The sequence below is a fragment of the Hesperophylax consimilis genome, chromosome 20 (assembly GCF_061612785.1).
Source record: "Hesperophylax consimilis isolate HC1 chromosome 20, BYU_Hcon_1.0, whole genome shotgun sequence".
Taxonomy (NCBI): Eukaryota; Metazoa; Arthropoda; class Insecta; order Trichoptera; family Limnephilidae; genus Hesperophylax; species Hesperophylax consimilis.
In genome coordinates this window covers 30,940,594-30,952,970 of record NC_142855.1, presented here as the reverse complement: position 1 = coordinate 30,952,970, position 12,377 = coordinate 30,940,594, and the positions used below count along the sequence as shown (strand labels likewise).

Here is a 12,377-nt window from a genome sequence, read left to right as displayed (position 1 = left end):
TAGCATATAATTTTAATTCATTCAAGTTCGGGATAACGCAGCGGGTTGAAGCTAGCCGCCGGGAGAATTCACCTGTCTGGCATTCCTATTCTGTCAAGCGAGATTTTAATTTTTCATAGGTTTGACGGGGACGAAGTATACGAATTTTCCGTAGGCTGTCCTATCTTACCAAAGCGACAAAAGCGAAGGGAACGAAATTTGTAATTTGGCTTGCCTAATAGGGACTCTTGTGTTAGCAAAGTCGATAACCCTGGATACCGATATAACGTCTATTTTAGTATAGCAGCGCCGGCTTTTTCCCCTGCTATTGGTGTGGTTGAGTTATTCCCGTAAAAGCACCGGTTTCTGTCGAAGGTGTTGGCGGACCAGCCTTAGATAGTCACCCGGAATAGACCTCTGTTTCGAGTATTTTCAGCTGGTGAGAGGACGCTTTCACTGAGTTCAGATCGAAGGGAACGAAAATTGCTAGTGGGCTTTCCTACTTGAGTTAGCTGGTAGACGAAGGAACAAAGCGGATAAGGGCTATGCTATTCTTGACTGGCGTGTGAGGAGGATTTTCTCGCTGACAGAACGAAGGGATCGTGACGAATATGAAGTTGTCTCGGCGATTTCTGACGTCCTTCCTGTCAAATCCAATAAGTACTTACCCCACTATAGGAGGAGAAGTCATCCAGAATTAGGTTGGAAATTGACTCCGACTGAAACCGTTTGAGCTGACGGAGATCGGATGATTTCAGATTCACGACCTGATGATTCCAGTATCCCTGATCCTTAGCGCCGGAAGTCGAGGATATCAATTTCTACCATTCTTTGATATTTGAAGCGAACGGAGGGTAACAAACGATAGAGCGAATGACCATGACTTTGAAGTGGGGTAAAATCTCCCGTCTAGGAAACATTCGTTATGTCGGATGGACGCCCCGTTCAAATTAAATATTGACATGACTATTTTGAGTGTGGACGAAAGACTTGAAGTATGTTCTGTATTGTACATATGATAAATATGTGTCATTACCTCTACTGGAACGGGAAGCTGTATGGACTGGAGCCAGGAGCTATTTGGAGTAGCGTGACTGCAGAGGCGAAGTCGAACAAACTGAAGCTGAATTCATCATTATCCTTACGAGCGTAAACCAGAGGGGTGTTCACGGGACTCCCGAACTCCTGACGTTGCTGATGCAAACCACTTCAGTATATGTTTATGTTTGAGGTTAGTAGAGTGGACTCCTAATTTTCGGCATGCTGGCGAAGCTCAACTCATCATCGATTTGGGGGAGGTTGACGCGACCTAAACCTCGCGCTACCCACGTGGCCCAAATGGTTCCTGACACCAGGCTATCATGCCACCGGACCAGAGCAGCTCCTTGTACCTAACGGTATAAGATGAATCTTCATCATTCATCATCAACATCAACATCAACAGCTACCACCAAGGACCCACATTCCACCTTCATCACCCTCCGGCAGGAGGCAAAACATGTCATTATCTCATCTGTCGCTGAGCGATATTCAATTCATTTCTGGAGGTGTTGGGATTGGACCATCAACTTGGCTGCTCTCGAGCTGGTCACGTTGATGGGTGGGATTTGGACGGAGACCAATCGAAAGCAACACATGTTTTGTCTCTAGCTATTCCCGAAAATACCTACTCATAGAAATAACTCACAAAACTAACAATCCATAGTCAAATCATTAACTTAGAATCTTGTGCATCTTGAATTGAATTGTCTATAGTGAATTTTATGTACTTAATTTGTAATTAATTGTCTCATTATATTAGCACATTATCAACTGCAGCAACCGGAAACGTTTGGGCGAGCAAACAAGGTAGGAAAAGGTAGTTAAAATCAGGGTAGTCGGTCATTGTCTTATTTTCAAACCATACAGAATGTAACACGCCTCATCTAAAAAGAACCAAAGTTACCACAACCAATTAACAGGATCCTTCAATGAATTAATCCCTGTCGAAACAAAAAATTGACACAACGTGACATATTAATTCGTTAAGATTGAAGGGTTGATAAACCGCGAGAAGATGCAAAACAAACGTATAACAAAAGATTAATCCGTTAACGAGATAAAAGGGGGGGCGGGAAAACATTACAAGCAGCACGAACAATGCTACACGCGAAGAATTTACCTAAGAAATTGTGGGCAGAAGCGGTAAATACTACCTACTGTTTTTTTCTTGAATAGAACTGGGAAATTCTCCATATGAAATATGGACAAATAGTAGTTTTGATGTTCATCAACTGAAGGCATTTGGTTCACCAGTGTATGTGTTCAAAGATAGATGTAATTAAAGTCAAGAGGAAACAGAGGAAATTGAGGATGTGTCGGATCAGAATACTCAAATTTTGCTGACGTCAGAAGAAACAGTGGAAGAAGAAAAGGTTGCTGAATGTGAGGAAACTCAAGTTACCCAAAATGACAGTCATACAAATCCTACTGTAAACAGATTTTTATGTGAAAGTGAAAGCCAGAGTGAATACGAGCCATGTGATGATGAACTATCAGACCTAGATGAAACATTGTTACCTCAAAATGAAAGAGGCAAGCGGGTGAGGAAACCGACAACATTCTATCAATGTCAAAATGTTGTAAGTGAAGCAAATGAGCCAGTGACATACAAAGAATCTATGGAAAGAAGCGATGCAAATAGGTGGAAAGAGGCAATAAGTAGAGAATTGCAAACTTTAGAAGAGAATAATACTTGGGATTTTTGTAATGCACCAGTACATGAAAAGGTAGTAAGTAGCAAGTGGGTTTTTAAGCTTAAAGGAAATGGTAATGTAAAGCAGTATAAGGATAGGTTAGTTGCAAGGGGGTTCGAACAAAATGGTTGTTTTGATTTAAGTGACATTTACGCTCCTGTGGCTAAATTATCAACATTTAGAATTTTTGTAGCCATAGCGACTAAATTAAATTTACCTATATATCAAATGGATGTAATAGGGGCGTTTTTGTATGGCGATACAGACAAAGAAGTCTATATTAAATTGCCAGAAGGGGCTTATTCTGATTGAAATAATATTGTAAAGCTAAATAAGTCACTGTACGGTTTAAAGAGTTCACCAAAGTGTTGGAACAAAAAAATCAATTCTGTAGTAAATAAAGATGGTTTTGTTAAATCTAACTGTGACTCATGTTTATATTTAAAGTATTGTGACAATTAGAAAATGTACATTTTACTTTATGTCGATGACATTTTAATTTTTGGTACAAACGAGGAAGCTATTTCTAAATTTAAGAGTATATTATGTAAAGAGTTTAAAATGAAAGACTTAGGGCTAATATAAAATTTCCTAGGTATAAATGTAAAGCAAAATTTGAAAACTTGTATTACAGAGTTAGGATCAGAGAGAATATTTGTAGAATATTTTAAAAAGATTTAATATGCAAAAATTTTAAGCCTATGTCAACCCCTATGGACCCTAATTTTAACACTAAAATATTTGTAAAAGACAGTATTGCTGTAGACAACAGTATTCAGAATTTGTGCAGACAAATGATAGGATGTCTAATGTATGCTGTATCAGGTACCAGGCCTGATTTGTGTTTTCCGGTTTCTATGTTAAGTAGGTATCAAACCTGCGCCAACAATGAGCTATTGTGCATTAAAGAGAGTGTTAAGATATATAATGTATAGTCTAAATTATCCATTATTCGAAGAGATACGAGTTCTTGATGTAAGGCAACTATACATAAAAAAAATATATTACACACTCAAAAACAACGTCACCACTACCCTTCCATTGATCATTATCACGACACTAGACATTCAAGGAGGAATCCAGTTGTTCCACCTACTACTATGACATCCTTTGCCCAAAGACAATTCTATTACCTTGGTCCAAAATTATTCAACCTCTTACCCGATTTATGGAAATCGAAAATCATAAACATTCTGCGTAAATTAGTTAATTACTGGCTTCTAGACTTAGGAAGAGTCGAAAGCGAAATTATGATGACCAACAGATAAACAAAAATGTTCTGTACTCACATTTATTCATTGTTATTGGCAGTTAAATAAAAAATTCCTACCATGCATCTGATTGATACAATGCGATTGATAATTTTTGTGATTGATAATGTTTATACAATTATATGGTTTAGTTAACTAATGTTAACTAAACCAGGCAATTTGGCTGTCCTAAAACGGGAAAATTTCCTAGTTGGACAGCCAAAGCTTCCTTAATTTATATGTAATTATTTGTATCTAATAAATAAATAAATAAAATAAATAAAAATAAATAAAAATTATAAGTTAATTTATAAATGTAATAAAATCATTTTGGAAGGATATTGCGATGCTGATTGGGGTGGTGATATCAAGGACAGACAATCCACTTCTGGTTATATACTTTTGATTTATAATTGTCTTGTCACATAGAGTTCAAAGAAGCAGGCCTCTGTTTCTATGTCATCCACTGAATCAGAATATATATCTATGAGCATGGCTGCTAGTGATGTGTCATGGCTTATAAATCTGCTAACTGAATTTGATTTTAAAAATATTTGCCCTGTTAATATATTTTGTGACAATAAGTCGGCATTAATAAATGCAAATACAGATGCTATAAAGCGATTAAAACATGTAGATATTCGCCATCATTTTGTTAAGGAATTCGTCAGAGAAAATAAGATTTGTGTAAGATATATTAACACAAATTTGCAACCAGCTGACATATTAACAAAAGCTTTAAGCAGAGAGCTGATTGTAAAACATTTAAATAAGTGTGGTGTTATGGGCAAAACTGTATAACATAATCAATGTTAAAATAGGAATTATTATTAGTTTGTTTATGTTTAACAATTGTATTTACATTGAGAAGGGGTGTTAGAATATGGCAATATAAATGCAATTATCTTAGGTTGGCTATAAGGTATCTGTAAACATTGTTTTGTTGGCAATACTGTTTTTAACCTTGTCCTATGATCTATTACTAAGAAGCAACCTGTCAATGTGTACATTTGTAAGAAGAAGAATAAAGTTATTACTACATAAAACTGAACCCTTTTATTGAAATAAACACATATTTATGCTGAGGGATCAGTAGGATTTATAGGCCCTGTTAGGAGTTCTACCGAGCCGAAACCTCTGATATGAAAATATCTGGAGTCGGTGAATTATTTTCCCATTTGATCTCTGGTGAGTTGACGTGTTGTTCTTTATTTATTTATTTATACGCCCATTGGGCTTTTACATACATAGTTCATAAAAAAGTAATATTCTGAAGATTGCAAGTTCACAAAAGTAATAGTAAAAATACATATAACCATATCCATTTGACATATTATAACAGCAAGTAAATAGTAAAAAAATAGGAATATTCCTACTCCTAAGTTAAACAGACTTAAATTAGTCGATAAATGCTAGGTAGTGGCAGCAGTAACATGATACAATACGACACATAGTGTATGAGGCCTTTGAGTTAGAAAGCTAACGAAATAATTATTGGTATCAAAACCAGGGATCTTGCTCCGGCCTCCTGCCTTCTGCGCTACCGACTTGTTCTACGCACATTCTACGTAGGATCTTTAATTAGCTCAGTTTTTACTGTGGGTCCACAGGTATGGTTGTTGCTTGTCAATTATCTTTGCGTATGATGTTTATTAATGCATAATTTGTCCTTGGTTTAAATATACATTGTATGATCGCTCCAAAAAGAATCTTTTATTTCAGAACAAAAGTAGAACCTTTTCCAATAACAGTAAAAGCTACCATATCCCACTTATCCTGAGAACAACCCGTCTAATTTCCAAACGTTACAATCCTGTAACTAAATTTCGCACCATAACTCCATCAAAAACGGTAGTTATGTCATTGATAAACAAGGAAAACATCACTGTACCTAAATGTGACCCCTGTGGAACACCAGTGAACATTTCAAATTGGTGTAAATAGTGTGAGTTGAGTTTGACTGATATTTTTCTTCGGTGAAGTTAACTCAAACCATTTCAAAATATTCCCCGTTTTTCCAAGGATTCTTAGTTTATGTATAAGAATTTTATGTGAGACTTTGTCGAAGGCTTTACTAAAGTTAGTATACACTAAGTCTGTTTGAAGACGCTTGTTCATGTTATTAAAAAGATATTTCTGATATATCACTAAATTTGTAAGAGTAGATCTTTTTGCCATGAAACCGTGTTGTCGATGTGAAATCACTTTATTTAGCTCGGGCGAGAGTTTTGAGAGAAGAACGGATTCGAATAATTTAGTAATTGACGACTGTATTTAATGGGTCTATAATTTTATATATTTTTTATTCAATATTAGCGAGATGTCTGTCAGTGTGTAGCTCTTGTTTATCAATAGGAAGCAAAAAGCCGAGTGCTGCGTTATTACGCGTTGCCAACACTTAATCTTGACATCTCGAACACAAAATAGAATACCTGTTTCTAACCAAAAAGCTGGTGAGAATCACTCTTTGTTTTGCTCCTAATTTGCTAATTTGTAATTGCCTTTTTTACTTCACCGTAGAAATGAATTTATTTTCTTTTCACACAATATCCGTGTTCCTGTCAGGAATGTGCATATTGTGTGGCCGTAATGGATCGTGATTATACAACGCTAGGTTGAATTCCATCGTTTTACCTTATTCATTAAAATGATTTTACCTGTATCTATAATTTATTGTCTTGCTGAAATAAAATTGCTTAACATGTAACTGAGTTTTCATTTTCCTGTATGTGTTAATATTTTGACATTTCTAACAAGTTTATTTATTAAATATTTTAGGCTAATAAGTAAGCTTCGAATAAGAATAGGGTACAATCACTTTTTTTTTTTTTTTACCAAAAATTAAAGAAAAAAATTACAAACTATAATATTCAAACAATTTTTTTTTTACGGTAGAAATAATCTTTCAACGACGTTTTGAATATTCACATTTCAAATTAGGGCCAAAACGACTTCTTTCGCGCGGTTTTGGCTTGTGACGTCACAACACACCCATTGTTTGACAGCTGACATTGTCGCCAGGATCCAGTAGTCAGTCTTCAGTTGATCATTTGTTTTTCGAAGAAAATGTCCGCAAACACCGTGTATAAATACTGTATAGTACCAAAGTGTACAAATACAACATCTTCGACACCAAACAAATTATTTATACATGTCCCAAATGATGTTATTATGCGTAAAAAGTGGTGCTACGCGATCAAAAGGTGCATTAAAAAAAATGGTGTACTTTCTGCTAAATCTCGTCATTCTTGCTGTGAAGATCATTTCAATGTAAGTAGCTAAATTCATTTTTGTGAAATGTATATTCCAAAACAAAAATCTGCCCTAAACTGAGGGTAATTGTAATATTTTTAACGACGTTAAGCCTTGTAGAAAATTTCAAAGTGCTTATAAAATTTTTACATAAAAATATGTTTTGAAAGAAAAGCCTTATTCATCCTGATGGGTAGTGGATTATATTGGGTACGAATTAGACTACATAGTTTTACAATATTATATTTTATCATAATAATGTCATTTCAGGTTATATGTTAAGAAATCTCTTAACAATCGTGTTACAATACAAAAGATACATTTAAATTTAAAAACAATATTTTGTACCTACATTTATTATTATTTTGTAATTTTATATTAAGTTATTATTTTAATAATGTCATTTTCTTCCATGTAAAATGTTTTTGGTAACTATGACTGTAATTCACAATAAATAAATATTTTTTTGTTTTGTATTTACAGCTCCAAGAGGATTTAGAAAATTATATGGAAGTCCAAATGATGGGATGCAAAATGAGATTGAAAAAAAATGTGATCCCACATATTTTTGCCTGTCAAAAAAAAGTTTTACCAAGCCTAACGCAAACAGGACAAAAAAGATTGCGTGCCGGGTTAATTCAAGACGCGATGATAATGGGGGAGCCCACGAGGAACGCACCATTGGACCCAGAGCCCTCAACATCTACAGCAGCTAGTCTTCTCTCGGAGCCCTCCACTTCAACAGCCATTCTCTCCCTTCCAGAAGCTGCTGATAGCCGTTGTAAAATGGTTAATAAGGCGGTACAAGCAGATATTCGCTGTCGTGTTACCTACAGAAGCAAGTCTACTTCAACCGTGCCAACAATGACAAACACGGCATGCTCACCATTGAAGTTCTCACCCACAAAGCCTGTTTCTGCAAAAGGTGGCTACCGCGAGCCTACTCATCATAATATAGATATTATGTCCACTGGTTCCGAGGACAATGATTCAGATTACACTCCCTCTGCATACTCAGACAGTAACAATTTTGATGGGTCCGAGATTGATACTGGACTTGTAAATCTGACCATGAGAAAATCTTTCATGCTTGTCATAGAGAGAAAGCCTAGACTCTGTTTAGGAATCCCTAAGGAAATGTATCACATTATTTCTATTGTAGTTGCCAAAGCACCTACAGAAACAATTAATGTTTTAATTGCACTTAAAAAAATAAGGTTAGATGATTCGTTCGCTATTCTTGCGCTTCACTTTGGTTTGTCGGCGTCCTCTGTAGCACGGATTTTCTCCAAGACTATCAAAATATTAGCGACTTTATTTCAGGAACTCATAATTTGGCCAACCACATCCGATATAAGAGCTCAGCTACCAATATCCTTCAGGGCAAGGTATGGCAATGTTCAGTCCATAATAGACTGTCTAGAAATACAAATAGAAAAGCCCTCAAATCCGATTCACCAATCCATGTGTTGGTCAGAGTATAAAGGATGTAATACACTGAAATATCTAATTTCGTGTACACCAGATGGTCTGGTAAACTATGTTTCATGTGGCTATGGTGGTCGTGCGTCTGATGCAATTATTATAGAGGACTGCGGTTATTTGTCATGCCTGAGACCTGGGATGACTGTAATGGCGGACCGGGGTTTTAAAAATATTTCCCATATTTTGCAGCAGATGGACTGCGAACTGATTCGCCCACCGAGTGTTTTTGCGAATGTTCAGTCTAGCCGCGAAGAAGTAAAGCAGTCCAAAAGGATTGCCGCATTGCGCATTCACGTAGAGCGCGTCATAAGTAGAATTAGAGAATTCCAAATGCTCAGAATGCATGCAAGTACTGACCATAATCATATTCCCGTAATTGATTACATTATTATTGTAGTATGTGGTCTTATTAACCTGCAAGGGTTACTCATTAAAATGTAATATTGAAAGCAACTGTTGTTTTATTTGTGTGAGACCCTCCCGTGTGATGATGTGCAGGTGTTATATGATTAGTACATCTGCACTGATCTGTATTCCTTACCGTGGGTAATGAAAGGATATATCTTACAATATTAGTTAAAAACTGTATGTAGGATGTGAAGGAAAAACTGGTGGAAAATGTTTTTAAAAAATTTTATTTAACTAAAAAAAAAACACTTACAGGAGATACAAAATAGATTAATTTGAACGCTAGTAGTAGCTATGTAAATTTAAGATTCTTATAAATAGCTTGGAACCAAAATGTTAGGCATTTGTCCATTAAATCTAAACAGTAATTTTTATCGTATTCTACATAACAGACAATAACTTCTTTCGAACTTTCGAAGTCTGGCTTTGCTACACAATACATACCTTTACATTTTTTTGCAAAATGCATTTGCAATTGCATTTGGGCCATGTACTTATCACTAGGTTTGTCCATGGTGACCGTGAAGTATCTTCTTAAAGCTGTATCGCTACTTGGACATTTCACTTCTACAATGTAATTTTCTCCTACTGCATCTGGAGAAGCTCCAAAAAATGGATGCTGATTAGAAAGAATCAGGCCGCACTTCTCAAACTTTATTTGAAGTATTTCCTCCACTTCTTTCAACACTTCAGCCTCTAGAAGTCTGCCACGCCTAAGAAACTTAGTTTCTATTAGTTTAGCACCTAGAATGCTCTCAACGAGTGAGCCTTCCATGGTTTGGCAATGAGCAGCTTCATGGGCTTTAGATGCGGTAATTCTAGCGTATCTCAAGTTGTGCCACAATGGACAGTTTGACTGCCCAACAGTCATCTGAGCTGCCCTTTGACAGGCAACGGTGTCCATATTTTGTTGGCAATATTTAAAAAAATCTTCTGATGTTGATCCCACATCATTGGACAGAAAATTACAAATCATATTGTGTATGGAAAGATTTTCGATCACCGTTGGGTGGATAAAATATTTCACCAGCTGAATGTCTCGTACACCAAGCTCGATGCTGCTGTCTATTACTGACTTTAAAAAAGATCTATCGCCCTGCGGCAGAGCAGCAGGAGCAGCTTTCCCTAAATCGCTCGCCTTTATAAATTTCATTGTGGTTCCTATAGCAGCCATCTTAGACCGCTTCCAGTAACACTGAGTGGATGTTTTTGGAGGGTCTTCGCTTCTTCGGTGCAACCACGATAATAAAGTTACCACATGTTTGCAACCGCCTAAAACAATAACAATAATTAGTATTATAGCCAGTAATGTAATGTTGAAAAGATGGACACAAATGAATCAACAAACAAAAATACGAGTAGAAGACTCTTCTCTTTCACCAACCTTGTGATGCCGGACAATCTTCACATTTGCAGGACTCGATTACTTCTTCTGCTTCGTTGCATACCAAAATTACAGAATATGCCTTCGTGCGGACTCTGTGCTCTGGAGTTACCCGGGCCTTCACAGTGCAAGTGGCACCAATACGTTTCACTTGGACGTAACCGATGGCACTGTCTCCGTAACTCTCTCTGCAGGATCTACAAATTATAATTACATTCATTATTATAAGGCACAATATATCTTTGTACTATTTCACAGACCTAAATATGTATTATACTTTACTGAAAGTCAGTTTCAAACATGAGGAGGTTATGTTTTACAACTGTCAAATTTTACTAGAAAAAGTAAATACTTATATAAAACGTATTACTTTAATAAAAGTATTGCTCGAAAATCCAATATATATCATGAAACATTACATACTCATCATAATAGTGATTTACTTACCGTAAAACTTTAACGCCTCGCATTTCTGCACTAAAAAAATCAATTTGCGAAAAGAAAACTGCCATCATAATCGCGTCGATTTTTGGCAAATTATCAGACTGTCCTTGTAGAAAACCACTGTCTGTCATGATAGTATGTATTTAAAATATGTGTTATATACAAACAAATGGGTTTAGGATTGATTACGACTATCAAAATCAAACTAATTCAACAACTTCAACAAGCAACTGGAACGAAAACAACTTGAAGTGGGACAAGTGAGTGTGTTGTGACGTCACAATTCGCTAGCCAATCATGTCTCGTTTTCGATATTTGAATTTCCATACAACTTAATAAGTGAATTAATTAATTTAATAATTTTTTTTGAGGGTTTTAAGTATGATTTTCGAGTTTAGTTATATTTTTTACATGTATTACATGCATTGAAAACACTATATTGCATGTACTGCATGTACCCTATTATATTGTTTATGGTCACGCCTCTTTTTAGTTTTTCCTATTCTCGTCGATGTTAATGGTGACGTAGTACTGTCGCATGCATAAAATTTGTTCAAATATTGGCATACCATTGGTCAAATAGAGGTCAAATTTGTTTCTAACAAAAAGCCAGAAGATATGGAAATAGAGAGTGGTTTATTTATGCTGAGGATTCGGGAAGGCAATATGAGCATAGAGCTCATTCCGTGACCAAAGCCACCGTACCTGCAGTTTGTCGAAGCAATCACTTTGCCATTCATTAACATCATTATAATTATTATTCTACGCTTTGACTTTTGGAGATTATAATCCACGTTCATCCGCGTTATCACAGCATGAACCATGGTCGCCATCGATCACGATGTCTACGATGAAGAAATGGATTACAATCGATGACATCTTTTGTAGTTGGAGATCTTGTACTTCCCGATATTGGGCTGGAACCTGGGGTCTGCAAAGGACGCTGCACGTTCTCGTAGGTGGCCGACCAATCGTCGGCTGCCTGACACGAGAACCAGGAACCACGGGACTGGAGCACAGTTTCAGCACAGGTGAGGGCACGGTGCTTTGTTCCTCCATCCCAAGTTCTTCCATTCGCATAAACTTATTATTTACTTAAATAGATATTAATTGTAGTGTAAAAGACACCTTTTTGATTTAATTTACCCTGTTCACATAACTATGCAACCTGAGATTTAAATCAATAGCTTACAAAAAGTATAACAAAGTACAAGTTATTTTATGCAATGAACTGAAATTGGAGGAAAATCTGTTCAATCTTTGACAATTGGTTTTACCGTTTTATAAGGACAACTCACCCTTCATAGCTTTTCCAGTCCCGTAGAAACGTGGTAAATTATGTATTGTGCAAGTCGGCACTAGGATAAAAGGATGAAAGTAGATTGAATGCTGTTGAAATGAGATTCCTGAGGTGTATGTGTTGAAAAACGATGTGTGATC

General features: G+C 36.2%; 2 protein-coding genes across 2 annotated transcripts; one reads left to right on the top strand and one right to left on the bottom strand.

The window, feature by feature from the left end:
• Positions 1–8,080: 8,080 nt before the first annotated feature.
• Positions 8,081–9,142, top strand: LOC149414541 (uncharacterized). Its single transcript, XM_089644222.1, has one exon. It carries the CDS (start codon positions 8,081–8,083, stop codon positions 9,140–9,142), a length of 1,062 nt encoding a protein of 353 aa, XP_089500348.1.
• Positions 9,143–9,367: 225 nt separating this feature from the next.
• On the bottom strand, positions 9,368–11,147 carry LOC149414540 (uncharacterized). The gene is made up of 3 exons (XM_089644023.1): positions 10,941–11,147; positions 10,494–10,690; positions 9,368–10,381 (listed from the first exon to the last, which is right to left on the bottom strand). Exons 1-3 carry the CDS (start codon positions 11,066–11,068, stop codon positions 9,402–9,404), a joined length of 1,305 nt encoding a protein of 434 aa, XP_089500149.1. The 5' UTR covers positions 11,069–11,147; the 3' UTR covers positions 9,368–9,401.
• Between the last annotated feature and the right edge of the window lie 1,230 nt (positions 11,148–12,377).